Source organism: Alternaria ethzedia, assembly GCF_023757985.1.
Source record: "Alternaria ethzedia strain BMP 0044 chromosome Unknown scaffold_9, whole genome shotgun sequence".
Lineage (NCBI taxonomy): Eukaryota > Fungi > Ascomycota > Dothideomycetes > Pleosporales > Pleosporaceae > Alternaria > Alternaria ethzedia.
In genome coordinates, this window is record NW_026056202.1 from 375635 (window position 1) to 390105 (window position 14471).

A 14471-nucleotide genomic window follows, 5' to 3' on the forward strand; every position below is an offset into this window, starting at 1 on the left:
CATGCAAGACGGCACAGGCGAAACACACGTCCAACCAGATTAAGGGTCCTCCACTTGTCGCCAGGTTGCTTTTCGAGAACCAATTCTCCGCGCCGGGTGCAGGCGGGCGTCTGAGCGAGCGGGAGGCGACCGTTGCCCCGTGAAACCAAAGGGAGTGCCATGTTTCTGTTGCGCTGACAGGTCGGGCCTAGCGCCGGTTGGTATTGAGCAGGGACGACCGGCGGGTCCTTCCTCAACCTCGCTCCACGCGCCTTCCGCACCGACGACATCGTCACCCACACACCCAACACACCCGTTACGAGCGCCCTGTCTTCTGCAAACACCTGTTCGCTGCCGTTTGCACGCTATCACGGTCGCATAACCCCCGCGACTTCTTTTTGGCAAACGCGCATCGACGCGCACCCCTGCACCCACCGTATCGTATTCGTCACCTCTACCGCGTCGCCCACCACGCCAGCTCCCCCAGCTCTTTGACACCTCTCCCCCCGCGTGTCACAGTTGGACTGGACAAAGCGCAATTCTTCTCGACCAAACACCGCCCCCATATCTTCCTGACGTGTGTCGCACTGCTTGGGCCAATTGCGCCTGAGGCAGAATGGAGTCCCACGGAACGCAGTACCAGGACTCGTTGATGCCTACGACTGAGAACGCACAACCCGAAACACCACCCAAGCTTTGTTCTTCATCGCCCGCTGAGTCGGCAGCGCTCGCAATGTCAAAACTTGCATCCCCAGACCACAAGTTTACCTCCCCCGCACCCCGGACTACCTCTTCCATGACCCCTCCACCCTCTTCTCAGATCCCAAACATGCGTGCAGTCATGAGGACGCCTACTCCCCCGACTCCACAGCTCACGTCTCCCCCACCAACCAGCAAACTGCCCAATCAGCCGTCTGCTTTAACAGACATGGGTGCAGGTCTCTACCCGCAGGACCAAGTCAACAGTGCTTCTGCTGAGGAGCTGAGAACCATGGTCAACACCATCTCCAATGCATTACGCGACATGCGACTCTCCGCAGCCCACTACAAGCTTCAGTACAACATGGCTGTAATGGAGAGTCAGGAGTCTGCCAGTCGCATGGCTGTCGAGCTAGCCATGGCTCAGAGAGAGCTTGACGTTCTGCAGCAAGCTGAAGAGAAGCGCCGCAATAACATGGTCACCCCAGAGCAGACCTATCAAGAGTCCGCAAATGCGGCCAATGCTGTCTTGCTATCAGAGATGGGCCGTCAGAACCAGATGCTGCAGAGTGAGAACGAGGAGCTTCGCGACATGCTTGAGCAGCAAAAACGTCTGACTGAGCACCGCGAAGGCGAGCTTGCTAGCCTGCTGGATGAGAATGACCGCCTGAAGACGAGGATTCGTAAGAATCGCGACCACATCGCACCTCTTCTTGAGCAGATCGAGCAATCTTCACCGCGCTCGAATTACGGCACACCTCATCAGCCGACTCCCAGAAACCGCGTCAACCGTGTGCCGCCTGCTCTGTCCGAGGAAAGCAGAAGTCAGAACAACTTCGAAGCTCTTCTCCTAGCCGACAAGATGCTGAGTCAGGAGGTCGCTACTGCGCCCACCACCCCCATCAGGCAACACGCACCCCGATCACGCTTCAGTCACCAGCGAGGCGCGCAGTCCATGTCATCGCTGCCACAGACCCCGAACCGCAGAGCTGCCTACCCTCAGGTACCCCGCACACCGCCACTTTTCGTGCCAACCAACATCCCCCAATCTGCACCACCAGCGCACTACCAAGCCAAACCATCCAACACCCGTCGCCAAAGCAGCAACTCCACCATCACCGCCTCCAGCGTCGACGAAGAAGAAGCCTTCACCGACCGCGAGGAAGACGAAGTCCCCGAATCCCAGGCCAGCCAAATGGCACGCAACCTTCTGCAAAGAGCACCACCCACCAAAGGCATGATGTCCGCCCCACCATCAGCCCAGCCAGCCAACCTCGTCCAAAGCAAAATCTTCGGCCAAGTCAAGAAAGGCTCCGGTCTAACCCGTGCCGGCGAGCTAAAGCGCGGCCGCATGCCCTCGACAGCGGATCTCCGCACTCAGACAAGTCCGCCGAAGCGCGGACGCGTCGATCAAGGTGTAGGTCTCGGCATTGGCGGCTTGCTGCGAGAGTAGAAGAACATTGTTCCTGACCATATGCGGCAGGGAGTTTATCAAGCTTATTGAAAGTTTGGTGGTTTTTACGATTCTGATGATTCTGGGCGGCCCAACTTTCTGAGAGAAGGGTCCGTGTTTTTGCTTTTTGCTTTTTGCGCTTTTTCTGATTTTGGATAGCAAGGTTTGGATACCCTTCATGCAAATGAATGCTGTTTGAGCATGGCGCTAGCTAGCGCGGCTGACTTTGAGGTTGGCTGATAACCTTTATGATTGTTTATGGATTATGGCGGTTGACATGTGGGCTTTTTTGGATACCCATGTGGAGGGAAGTGGGGGGAGGGAGGTTTAGTCTAGACAGAACTTGAAGTCAACGTATATGCGCATTATCCGCTCACACGAGATCATAGATTTTGAATGAACGTGCTCTGTTTCTACCCATCTCAATCGTCTACCACTCTGCTCAGCGTCCCATACGCCTCATCCCGTTATCTTCACCCACTTCCTCCCCTCACTCCCCTTCTCCATCAGATCAATAGCCCTATGCCACTCCACCGCCTCCTTGAACCCCACAAACCCCTCCTCCACACTCTTCCCCTCAACAAACCCCTCATACAACATCCCCACATTCTTCGCCATCGGCACCAACTCCCTAACCACCTCCTCATACTCCACCTCCACGATCTCCACACCATCCTTCTCATGATCATACACCTCGATCTTCTCTCCGCCCATACCAAGATTCAGCATCGTGGCAGAAGTAAATCGTATCTCGCCTTTCGTGCCGAACACGCGCCATACGAGACCGGGAGTGTCTTTGAAGGTCTTTCCGTGACGTAAAGCCATGGAGATGGGCGCGGAGTTGTTACGGAGAATGCCTTGCAGCATGACGTGATCGGGTGTTTCGCGCTTGGCGACGCGGTCGAAACTCATGTCTGCTTTGAGCAGTTTGGTCTCGGGCCAGCGGGTGGTCAATAGCGCGGAACATTCTTCGAGGCCACCCAGAGCGTGGAACACGGCATCTGCGGTGTGTCCAACGATGATGCTGAGGAAACTCCCGCCGCTCTCTTTCTTGGTCATGAAGTCGTTGGCGGGGGGTTCGACGTCACCCGGCCATCCCATCTCGAAAGTTAACGTGGAGCTGAGGATCTCACCGATGGTCTTGTTCGCGACGAGTTGCTTCATCTTGCGGATGAAGGGGCTGGACCGGGATTGCAGACCGACGATTGTCTTGGATCCGCTGGCCTGGGCTGCGGCGTGCATTTCTTGGGCTTGGGTTAGGTTGGACGCGAGCGGCCATTCGACGAAGACGTCTTTGCCTGCTTTGATGGATGGCATCAGGAGCGCGTAGTGTCTGTCTACTCGGACGGAGCAGACAACGAGGTCGACATCTGCGTCCTGGGCGAGATCTTCGGGGCTGCCGTAGGATTTGGTGGTTGGGGGCAGGTTGTAGCGTTTGATAGCGGCCTGGGCGGACGAAACGCTGGAGTTGCAGAGGGCGGTGATCTCGTAGTGCGGTGAGGCCAAGAGGTAGGGCAGATGAGCGCTGCATGCTTGGATTAGTTGGGATCGGGGTTGGGAGTTCGAAAGTAGTGTATATACCTGGCTGCCCAGCTGTCTCCTGGACTGGCGGAGATTTCGCCAGTGACGGAACTGAGGCCGATGAGTCCTACTTTGATAGGCATGTTGATAATTTGAGGGTTATGCTGTTGTTAGATGTGTTGTTGTGAGATGATGGTGAGACCTAAGATTTATCCTACCAATGATGGATATATAAACCAGCAGAGCTACGCCGTTCGTTCGTCCGGTTTCAACTTGACTAGAATCTAGATACATGGCCAGGACCGTTGCAAAGCACGAAATACGGTCTATACGGTGGTACTAACTGATAGTCGCATGGGGTACGTAGTGCGGAGTTAGGATATTGTTGCTACATGTCAGGCTAGCCAGGGTGCGATTATGTACTTTCTGACTATCTGACATCTCTGACATGTCAACGCAACGACAGCGCCCGACTTGTCTCCACTGGATGTCTCAAGAAACCACCGCGGAAGGTTTCTTCTCATCTATGCTGAACCTAATAAGTAGGACTAGTATGTCTGTCGGTGCCAGATCTCGGACGAGTACAGCGGAGGATCCGGTGGGTACTCAGCGGAGTGGATTTACTCCGCCGATGAAGGAAAAGCGCGTCCAGTGTAGCCGCTCAAGAGGTGATAGACACTCAGATACTCGGCATTACTACGGCACTTTCAGTCACGGAGGTTGTTGTGCGAAAGCGCCACGCACGTTGTAGGGACTTCGAGGGCAGGTGTGTTCGGCTAGCATGAGTAGTCGGCCCGACACCATCCCCTCATTAGTCATCTGAACGCGCCCCAGACGCGGGCGCGTCCTTTTCGTGCTTTTCCGTGTGCTCCGACGTAACTCGAGCACCGCGAAGGAGCCTTCTCCGTGGAAACGTACCATCGTTTTCCAGTATGGCTAGGCAATGTAACGCTGCATGCCACGATGTTGCACGCTGGTGCTGAACCAACGCCATCGGCTCTCTTCGTCACGCACCCACGAACCTTTCCATACCTCGTCTTAGGTCACAGCAGGTTGTCTAGATGAACGCAATACGCAACGCGATGAGTTCCGGTGCAGCGCGTAAACATCTCAGCAATGTATTCCCTTGGATCACATCACCCTTCATCGTCGGAGCGCCAATGCGCGTCATGTCTGGTCCGCGCCTAGCTCTTGCAGTGTCCAAGGCAGGTGGCCTAGGATTCATTGGGCCTGGCGCGAAACCCGAAGATACCGCTACGGATCTGAAGAAATTGCGCAAACTGCTGAAGGACGTACCAGGCTCTACTTTCCCAGACGCACATCTGGCTGGAAAGCGATTACCGGTGGGTGTTGGATTCCAGCTCTGGAATGGGGATCTCAATTCAGCAACCAAGGCAGTGAAAGAACACCATCCTTGCGCTGCGTGGCTGTTCGCGCCTCGACATGGGCAGGAAGAGTTGGATGAATGGACGGCGCGCCTCCGGGAGGTAGCACCTGAGATCCATATCTGGATCCAGGTCGGGACCCTGAAGGAGTCTTTAGAAGCTGCAAAAAGCGACCATCCGCCAGATGTGCTAGTCATCCAAGGAGCAGAAGCAGGTGGCCACGGAAGAGCCACAGACGGCATGGGTATCATGACACTCTTCCCTGAAGTCGCAGATGGCATCCGCGATTCTGGTATTTCACTGATAGCTGCTGGAGGCATCGCCGATGGTCGCGGTGTAGCTGCTGCACTTGCTCTTGGGGCACAAGGTGTGGCTATGGGTACGCGCTTTCTTGCATCTACCGAAGCGCGGATCAGCAAAGGTTATCAAAACGAAGTCGTACGCGCCACGGATGGTGCTCAGAGCACTACCAAGACTATGCTGTACAATCATCTGCGAGGTACCGTGGGGTGGCCAGAGCAGTATAGCCCGCGCGGTATTACGAATAAGAGCTGGCATGATCATCAAGCGGGTGTTCCGTTTGAGGAATTGAAGAAGCTTCATGAAGAGGCTGAGAAGTCGGGTGATGCAGGGTGGGGTCCAGAAGGAAGACTGGCTACGTATGCTGGGGCTGCGGTAGGCCTTGTGCATAGTGTTGAGGATGCTGGAAGCTTGGTGAAGAGGTTGCAGGACGAGGCGAAGACGGTTATACAAGGGCTACACGCTGATGTTTAGATTCTCACAACAATACTGCTAGTGTGCTTTTCAAGCATGCGGCTATCGCTACGTGCTACATACCTTCTATGTTAAGAAAGACTCCGATCTCTTCAGTTCGACGGTGCATCCTTATCAGCTTCAGCGGGCTGAAATCCGTAGCCTGCTTGGTTGTCCGTCTGCATAACCCCAAAAGAGTGCGTTTGCTCCGAAGCAGAATTTCGCATCTGCTCGGATGCAGAACTATTAACCTGCCCGGACGCATGGGTATGTGTCTGCTCGGATGAAGTATTGCGCTTTTGCCGAAGTGCATAACTGGCAATCAGCTCACGCCATCGATCCTGGGTCGGGTTTGACACCGCTCTGTTTCTTTCTCTGTTCATGAACAATGCCGCATGTATCTCAACCACATTTGCTCGTCCAGGGGGTCCTCTATAAGCTGCTAGTCATCAGCTCGTAACCCATGTTATCTTCCGCGGGAGACTTACTACGCGTCGCATCGAGTATGTTGCATGCAACACAGTCTTCGAGCAGACCAGTAAGTACATCAGTCCTGACATACCTCTTCCAAGTCCAATCTTTGCCATCAGCCTGGTCGATCACCTCCCAATAGAGACAAAACTTGTGCATAAGGTCCCCGGTGCTTACTATAACCAATAAGATTAGTATGAAATCGACAATGTTTACCTTACTGAACTGTCACTCACAATATTCCAAGGCAACGCCTTTGTCATATTCAAGATACTTCCCAATGCACTCCATGTGTTTGTACCTATCTTGCATAGTGATATCAAGCTGCAAGAGTCTACCGACAACATGATCGAGCTAGTCGTCTGTTAGCTGCTCTTTAAAGGCGTTGCAAGCAGTCGTAAAGCAGGGCAGACTACTGATGCTCATGGCTTTCGTCAAGCTGAGAAGTGTATTTACGAATGCCGTGATGCGATCAACACTCAGGGGTGATTCTGGGTAATAACTTGTCGCCATCTTATGTTGCGCGGTATGATTGAGCGGGAGTGAGAAAATGGTCATAACAGTCGCTTTAAATCTCTGCTTGGTCGTTTAGGTTTGCTGAAATCATCTAATCACAAGATCGAATAAACTACAAACCGTAAGCATGTGAGTTGCCTCAATCGAAGAATGTAGGCAGTTGGCTCTTTGAACGACCTCGGGATGCTACTGTAATGTTCACGTTTTTGAAAGGCAAAATCTTCTATACACGAACCGCATGAGGCATAGACTAACTACATCCATCGACATTCTAGGTGTGATATCAGAAAATCAACGATTTAGAGTAGCGAGATACGCCGCTACAAGAGACAATCAGGGATTTGAACATAACCCAAACGCCATTCTAAAATCTGAGCCAACAAGCATGTGGCCATTACTACGTGCTAACCACCTCCCATTTCAAGAACCCCCCCGTTCTGTTCTGTCCGATCGATCGTCGTCATCAGTTTCTACAGAAGGCTGTTCGTAGCGTGCATGATGCGCAGTCGTAGAAGCGTTTCCCTGCTCTGATATCAAGTTGCGCACTTGCTCTGATATCAAATTCTTCAATTGCTCTAACGTTGGATACCCAGGCCGTTCGGATCGGCTGAGATCCGAGATTCTCCTAATGACCTCGTCGGACTGTGCGGCTGTCAGATGCCATATGAAAGTGGCGCGAGCGTGGTTGAAACATGGCCAATCGCTCGTTAATGTGGCTTCCGTTAGGCTTGTGAGTATGTTGAGAGCTGCTGTGATGTCAGAGTCACTGAGAGATGGGTCTGGTTGGTGATGAGTTGTCATCGTACGCTCTGTGATGGGGTGGACGGGTGTGAGAGTGATCATGTTAGTTATCTTTTTAAATTCTAAGGGATTGGGTAGGTTTGCTGTAGCTATCGTATCACATGCTCGATTTGATGGAAACATGGAGAATCTGAGTCGTCCCCAATCGAAGAGTGTAGACACCTGACTGTTCTATGAGAGCACTGTGGTAGCAGTTGTATGATAACATGAAATAGTCAACGGATTTCCATGCCTCTATGTGACCAACAGCAACAAAGATCCGAATGTTGTAGATTACCCAAACGCCATCCTAGCATCTGAGCCGACACACTCTTCAATAATCATACCCCCACCCACTCTGTCCTACCCTCCCCACTCCCTCCCCATTACTCAAAGCCCTCGCAACCTGGAAGCCCTGCGTGAGAGCACCCACCGCATTATCCACACCAACATGCCCACTCCTAAACGTGCCTGGCACAGGCGGATCCTCACCTCTCGCCATAACCGCCCTCATCATGTCCTCACTAACCTCACCCTCATACCTCTCCAACACCAGTCTCCTGATCGCCACATGCCACTCCCCCATCCACTCCTCCTCACTCACAGTCGTATACTCCTTCCTCCCCATAGTATTCGTTCGCGAAAACGGCCATTCAGCTCTAACAACGCTCCAGCGCCGCGTCGCGAAGAACAAGATCGGCCAACTGAAGATCCACAGGAAGGTCAAGTAGAAGATCCATCGCACCCATGTCTTCAGCCTCCAAGCATTCACGCGGTGACTCGTGTAGAAATCGACGTTTGCGTCTTCGACGGGGAAGGTTATGGAGATGTTGCCGCGGTAGTTTGTAGATCGGATTATGCCTTCGATTCTGGAGCGTAGGTATGCTTCATCCAGACCCGTGACGTCGCGCCGCACACGGAAGATACGAAGTGCGCGTGGGGAGGCGCAGTATCTATGGCACCATTCCGTCAAGCCCGGTTTCTGAGCACCACCAACTTGAATATCTTGTTTCGAGCCCGGTGCCCTACACTTAAGAATCGTGCCACGGTGCGTTTTCTCGCTGTTCTCAGCTGTCGTGAGGGACATGGTGCCGAAGTTGTTGGCAATGTAGTGCGCGTGGATGTATTTGGACAGGTTTATGACGAGACGGAAGTCGGTTATGGTGCGCGACTTGGTCTCGTTGTTCCTCTTGAAGGTTTCGCGGTGCGTGCCCATGATGTAGATGAGGGGCGTCGGGGCGGCTTCGGCAAGGAGGCGGATGGAGTTTTCGAGAGCGGCGGGATCGTTGTCATAGAGCGGGTTTTGGACATTTATCGTGGTGTTTACGACGGGGTTTCCGTTCTTGAAAGAGGGTTTGGCGTGGTTCGTTGATGTGGTTGGGGGCGCGATGTGGTGGATGGGGATCGAGGATGCGGGTACATTGCTGGTACCTGCTTCGCTGTCGGTGTAGGAGGGCGGAAGCCCGGAGATCTCGGGCGCATCGTCGTAGGCGTAGTCGTCGGGGGTGGTGTGGAGGGAGACGGCGTCTGGGTCGTCGCGGTAGCTGGGTGGGGGGTCGGAAGGTCTGCCCATGGTGTAGATTCTCGAGCGTGCAAAGAGATGTCTAAGGAAAATACGTAGAGAGTAATGAGATAGAGATCGCGATTTAGATGAAGAAGGAAAGACGATACTTGGGTGTGGATGAGGCGTTCAAGGGGCCGGTGAGGCGGAGCAGGAGTCTCAGCCCTCTCCAGGCAGCCACTCACCCATTGGTCTATGCGGAACCACTATGCACGCTTTGGGTGTTGTTTGCTGCATGTTGATGTTGGTATATCGATAGCACCATTCTGTGCGCCGATTCATTATTTTCACTACAATGTGCATCTGGTATACTGTATACATTGAGTAGTGATAGTCGTGACAGGCGACGCGGGGAAGTCGCGCGGTGACGCTAAATTTAAGCTTAACTCCGAAGCCAAAAATTTGGAGCTCGACGCGACAGAACCGTGGATGCGCCGTGACTCTTTACTCAAGCCACAACTATTGCCGGATTTAGATCGACCTCTACACTCGCCTCCAATCTGGCCTCCATTCTAATCTGGACACGCTGCTCACGCGCCTTCCGAGTCCCTCCACGCCTTCCCCGCAGAGCATGGGCAACCAGTAGCTCTTTCCCACGCGAATTCCACACCTCCCTCACCATGGCTTCCTCCGACGTCCCCATGACCGACGCAACTGTGCAGACTATTGATGCGACGCCGCAAGCCGACCAACATATCAGCCACGACGGCAAAGAATACACCACCATCAAGGAAGGCCTCGCGCATATTCTCGTCCCCCATGACATCCCCACGTCCACCGACCCAAGGCTATCCAAAGAGGAACATGCAAAGCAACAAGTCTTCTACAATCCTATCCAGCAGTTCAATCGCGATTTGACTGTACTTGCGATCAAGACGTTCGGCCTGGACTCAATACAACGGAAACTGAAGAAGCACGAGCAGTTCAAACAGAAGAGGGAACGCACGCGACAGCGGATACAAGCGGAACGGGCGGCGGGAGATATTACGAATCGTGGAAATGGTGAGACTGAGGCTCCTACCACAGGTGAAAGTCTGTCTAAAAAGAGGAAGCTTGTAGAGGCTAATGGTGAAGAAGGTGCGGTCCACCCAAAGAGGCAGAAGACATTAGACAAATATGGTGCCGTCGAGCAAGAAGAAGAAGGTGGAGATGACCAGGACGACGCTACTTGTGCCAATGGAGGAATGACGCCCTGGAGACCACCCTTCAAAATCCTCGATGCCCTTTCCGCGACCGGTCTCCGTGCCCTACGATTCGCCAAAGAAGTCCCATTTGCAACCGCCGTTACAGCAAATGACATGTCACAGAATGCTGTCGACTCCATAAAGCTCAACGTAAAGCACAATAAACTCGAGGAGACAGTAACAGCAAAGACTGGTAATGCCATAGCCTACATGTACAGCTATTGCGATAAGAAAGGCTACGATGTCATTGACCTTGACCCATACGGCACTGCCGCTCCCTTCATCGACGCGGCCATACAAGCCATCAATGACGACGGGTTACTCTGTGTAACGTGCACCGACTCCGCCATCTTTGCGTCACACGGCTACCTCGAGAAGACCTACTCGCAGTACGGTGGACTGCCTTTCAAGGGCGAGCCCTGCCACGAAGGCGGGTTACGCCTGGTTCTACACGCCATCGCAACATCGGCCGGTCGATACGGCATGGCTATCGAGCCCCTACTTTCTCTCTCTATCGACTACTACATAAGAGTATTCGTACGAGTGCGCAAAGCGCCCACCGACGTCAAGCTCCTCGCCGGCAAAACCATGCTTGTCTACCATTGCGAAAGCGGCTGCGGTGGATGGACTACCCAGTTCCTTGCTCGCAACAAAGTACTGAAGAACAAGAACGGCGACCCAATGTACAAGCACGGCTTTGCACAAGGGCCCTCCGCGGACCAACACTGCGAGCACTGCGGCCACAAGACCCACCTGTCAGGACCAATGTACGGCGGGCCGTTGCATAATGTCGGTTTTATCGAAAGAGTACTAGCGCAGCTAAACGAAGTTGACAAGCAGACGTACGCGACAACGGACCGTATCGAAGGAATGCTGCATACAGCATTGGAGGAGATCACATTTGGCACCAAACTGGACAAGTCAAATGGAGGAAAGACTCAAGTGCTAGATCCCCTCATTCCGAAGTCCGATCCTGCAGAGGTAGACCACCATCCCTTCTTTATCATCCCAAGTTCGGTAGCGAAGATAGTTCACTGTTCAGCGCCGCCGTTGGCGGCCATGCGTGGTGCGCTACGACATGCGGGGTTTAGGGTGACGATGAGCCATTGCAAACCTGGCTCCATCAAGACAGATGCATCGTGGAAGGACATCTGGCACATCATGCTCGAATGGGTGCGGCAAAGAGCGCCGCTGAAGAATCTGCCCAAAGCAGGAAGCCCCGGCGCCGCCATTCTTGCAAAGTCCAACGCAACAGGGTACACAAAAACGTCAACTGCCGACATAGCACCTGCCCAAGTACCGGCCGATCCGGCGCCTGAAGCGCAAAGCAATGGAGAAAACAGCGGCGATGGTTCGGCGACGACCTCCGCAAAAGATCTGCCAGCTTACCTCAACACCAAGTTCGAGGTCAACTTTGACGAGAAGCTCGGCAAGGATCACGACAGGGGCAAATACGTCCGCTACCAGCTTGCGCCCAGGGAGAATTGGGGTCCGATGTCGCGCGCGAAATAATTCTATCATTCATCAGCGAAATAATACCAGTTCCACTATTGCATCCCATCCCAGCTCGCACGTTTTATCGCTCCACAAACTGCATGCATGTGCGCTGTCCGCTGTTGCGTCGTGCGTTGTTTTCCCGCAGCCTCTCCAATAATCATCTCGCGTGGCACCCATGATGTTCGCCGTTCGTCAAACATCGGCGCGCGTTGCGCAGATCTAACGTCATCGTCCGCATGTGCTTAGGTAAGGGGTAGACATGCAAGCTGCATCGGTAATGCCCCCATCTTCCTTGTCCATATTATCGCAGATGCACGTTTATTTTTTTTGGCGGCCAGAGCTTTTTTCCCACATCTACGATCTACATGCTGCTGCATGCATGGAGCGCCGCTCACATGGCCGCATCGGTAGGCGGCGCAAGCGGAGATGGGCCTGCTTCTGTACCTGCAGATTTCTGATGTTTACCCGAGCCTGGGGTTACCGTGCGAGTGCGATTTCGAATCGCTGGGTTGGCCGCTACGCTCCGCGGGGGCGAGTATCTGGGTGTACGCGGGTCGAGATTTCTCAGCAAGAAACGTAGACCGGGTGTATGCTTAAGCGTTAAGCTACCCCCAAAGAGCACTGGCGACATCGCCGAAGCCTTGGAAGGAACCCGGTTTTGTTAATTATCGTTGTTGATCTCTTGCGGGGCGGGAGCACTAGCGGCTCAAAACTTAAACGCTCCACCATGTCATCACGTCGTCACGTTGTCTGCACGCGGCAAATCGTGGAAAACACGCCCCCTGTACGCACGCGTTCACGCAGCGCCCAGTTTTTCCAGCAGGCATTGAGGAGCACAGAGCAGGCAAGATTCAGCAGCGCATCTTCTGATTCGTCCGAAATGTCTTCCCGATGCCAATCCCGAGATTCCCATGTCGTGGCCGACTTTTCGATATTCGCGGCTTGCACTACCGCATCCGTTCAGTCATGAAATCATAGGTGTTAAACCTATTTCGGCGGCGACGCTTGTGGTCATCGATGTGAAATCAGTAGGAAGTAGCGTTGACGCGATGCGGTCACTGATGCGCGATGCGCGTATATAACCATTACAGACGCCGTCCATTGTCCCAGCCGCACAACACCTCGACCCGACAATCGACTTCAAGATGTTGACCAAGAGCCTCTTCACCACTTCGGTCCTCGCAGCTTTCGCTGCTGCCGCTCCTGCGCCCCAGGACGGCTACAGCGCTGCTAAGCCGACTGAAGATGTCCCAGGCTACACCAACGCGGATGCCAGCTTCTCCGTTACCTTCACGCCAGCTGCCACACCCGCTTCGGTTTTCGGTCCTGACTCTCAGGTTGCTGCCATCCCCACCGCACCTGGCTCAGCTCCTCCCCGAAGGAGTTCAGATGTCACTGGCGCAACCAGCCATGGCCCATACGATGGCACTCCCACCACCACTGGAGCTGCTAAGGCGCCTACTACCATCGGCACCGCCATCGCCCCTATGCCCCCAAACCCCACCGCTACCTACTACAACACCAATGGCAAGCCCCAGAACCCCATGCCCATTCCCTATACGCCCGCTGGTGGTCTCGGTACCAACGGCAGTGAGCCCCGCTACATGGTGAACAGCGACTTCGACTACGAGTCCATCACCCTGGGTCTTTACCAGGAATGGATCGAACTCGACCTGTTCAACAACGGTCTCGCCATCTTCTCCGCAGAGGATTTCCTCGACGCTGGTCTGACTGCTGAGGACCGCGCCTACATTGCCTTCATGGCCCAGCAAGAGAGTGGCCACGCCACCCTCTTGACCAACATGCTCGGCGAGACTGCTCCTCCCCAGTGCACCTACAACTACCCTTACCGCACCGTCCGCGAGTTCATCGACTTCAACCAGAAGCTCACCCGCTGGGGCGAGTCTGGCGTCTGGGGCTTCCTCGCCCACCTGGACTCCCGCGAGGTTGCCTCCCTCCTCTCCCAGTCCATTGCCACCGAGGCCCGCCAGCAAATGTCTTTCCGCCAAATGCTCGGCCTTGCGCCCCAGCCCGTATGGTTCGAGACCGGTATCCCGCAGTCTTGGGCATGGACCTACCTGGCACCCTACATCAGCTCGTGCCCAGAGAACACAACCCGTCTCGCATGGCAAAACTTCCCCACGCTGCTCATCGACAACCAGGCCAACCCCAACCGCTTCTCGCCCAACGACACCAAGCCCCACGAGGTAGTTGGCGACCGCATCGCTGACCCCTCTGACTCTACCATCCCCGCCGATGAGTCCTGCGTCAACATCAACGGCACCGAGCACCCAGGTTACTCCTGCGGCCCTGCCATCGCGCGCAACCACAGCGAACCCCTGTCCTTCCCCGGCAAGAAGATCAACTTCACCTGGGAGAAGCCCGGTCAGGCTGTCGGCCCCAACAACTCTTACGTCACGGATACCAGTGCCGGCGCCCCCGCGTACGTTGCCTGGGTCAGCCAGCTGAACTTGACATACACGCCCCTTGAGGTCACCGGCGAGAACACTGGTTTCACATACCAGCCCGCTGCTGAGGTCTACGAGGGTGACCCATCCGTCAACGGTACCATGTTCGTTGCGCTGACTGATGCCAACCCCTTCCTTACTCCCTTCAACTTGAGCATGATCAACCCCCACGTTGTTGCTCTTGGTCTGTACCAGGCTGGTTAA

General features: G+C 54.4%; 6 protein-coding genes across 6 annotated transcripts; 4 read left to right on the forward strand and 2 right to left on the reverse strand.

Annotated features, from left to right (window-relative positions):
* Nucleotides 1-595: 595 nt before the first annotated feature.
* Nucleotides 596-2131, forward strand: J4E87_004704 (uncharacterized protein; the record flags this gene model as incomplete). Its single annotated transcript, XM_049376323.1, has 1 exon — nt 596-2131. One exon carries the CDS (start codon nt 596-598, stop codon nt 2129-2131), a length of 1536 nt encoding a protein of 511 aa, XP_049233834.1.
* A 459-nt stretch (nt 2132-2590) lies between these two features.
* Nucleotides 2591-3795, reverse strand: J4E87_004705 (uncharacterized protein; the record flags this gene model as incomplete). The annotated part of the gene is made up of 2 exons (XM_049376324.1): nt 2591-3656; nt 3713-3795. The coding sequence occupies 2 exons, from the start codon at nt 3793-3795 to the stop codon at nt 2591-2593; spliced, it is 1149 nt and encodes a 382-aa protein (XP_049233835.1).
* Nucleotides 3796-4713: 918 nt separating this feature from the next.
* J4E87_004706 (uncharacterized protein) lies at nt 4714-5811 on the forward strand (the record flags this gene model as incomplete). The annotated part of the gene is made up of 1 exon (XM_049376325.1): nt 4714-5811. One exon carries the CDS (start codon nt 4714-4716, stop codon nt 5809-5811), a length of 1098 nt encoding a protein of 365 aa, XP_049233836.1.
* Nucleotides 5812-7891: 2080 nt separating this feature from the next.
* Nucleotides 7892-9130, reverse strand: J4E87_004707 (uncharacterized protein; the record flags this gene model as incomplete). Its single annotated transcript, XM_049376326.1, has 1 exon — nt 7892-9130. The coding sequence occupies one exon, from the start codon at nt 9128-9130 to the stop codon at nt 7892-7894; it is 1239 nt and encodes a 412-aa protein (XP_049233837.1).
* Nucleotides 9131-9738: 608 nt separating this feature from the next.
* J4E87_004708 (uncharacterized protein) lies at nt 9739-11814 on the forward strand (the record flags this gene model as incomplete). The annotated part of the gene is made up of 1 exon (XM_049376327.1): nt 9739-11814. The coding sequence occupies one exon, from the start codon at nt 9739-9741 to the stop codon at nt 11812-11814; it is 2076 nt and encodes a 691-aa protein (XP_049233838.1).
* Nucleotides 11815-12944: 1130 nt separating this feature from the next.
* J4E87_004709 (uncharacterized protein) lies at nt 12945-14471 on the forward strand (the record flags this gene model as incomplete). Its single annotated transcript, XM_049376328.1, has 1 exon — nt 12945-14471. The coding sequence occupies one exon, from the start codon at nt 12945-12947 to the stop codon at nt 14469-14471; it is 1527 nt and encodes a 508-aa protein (XP_049233839.1).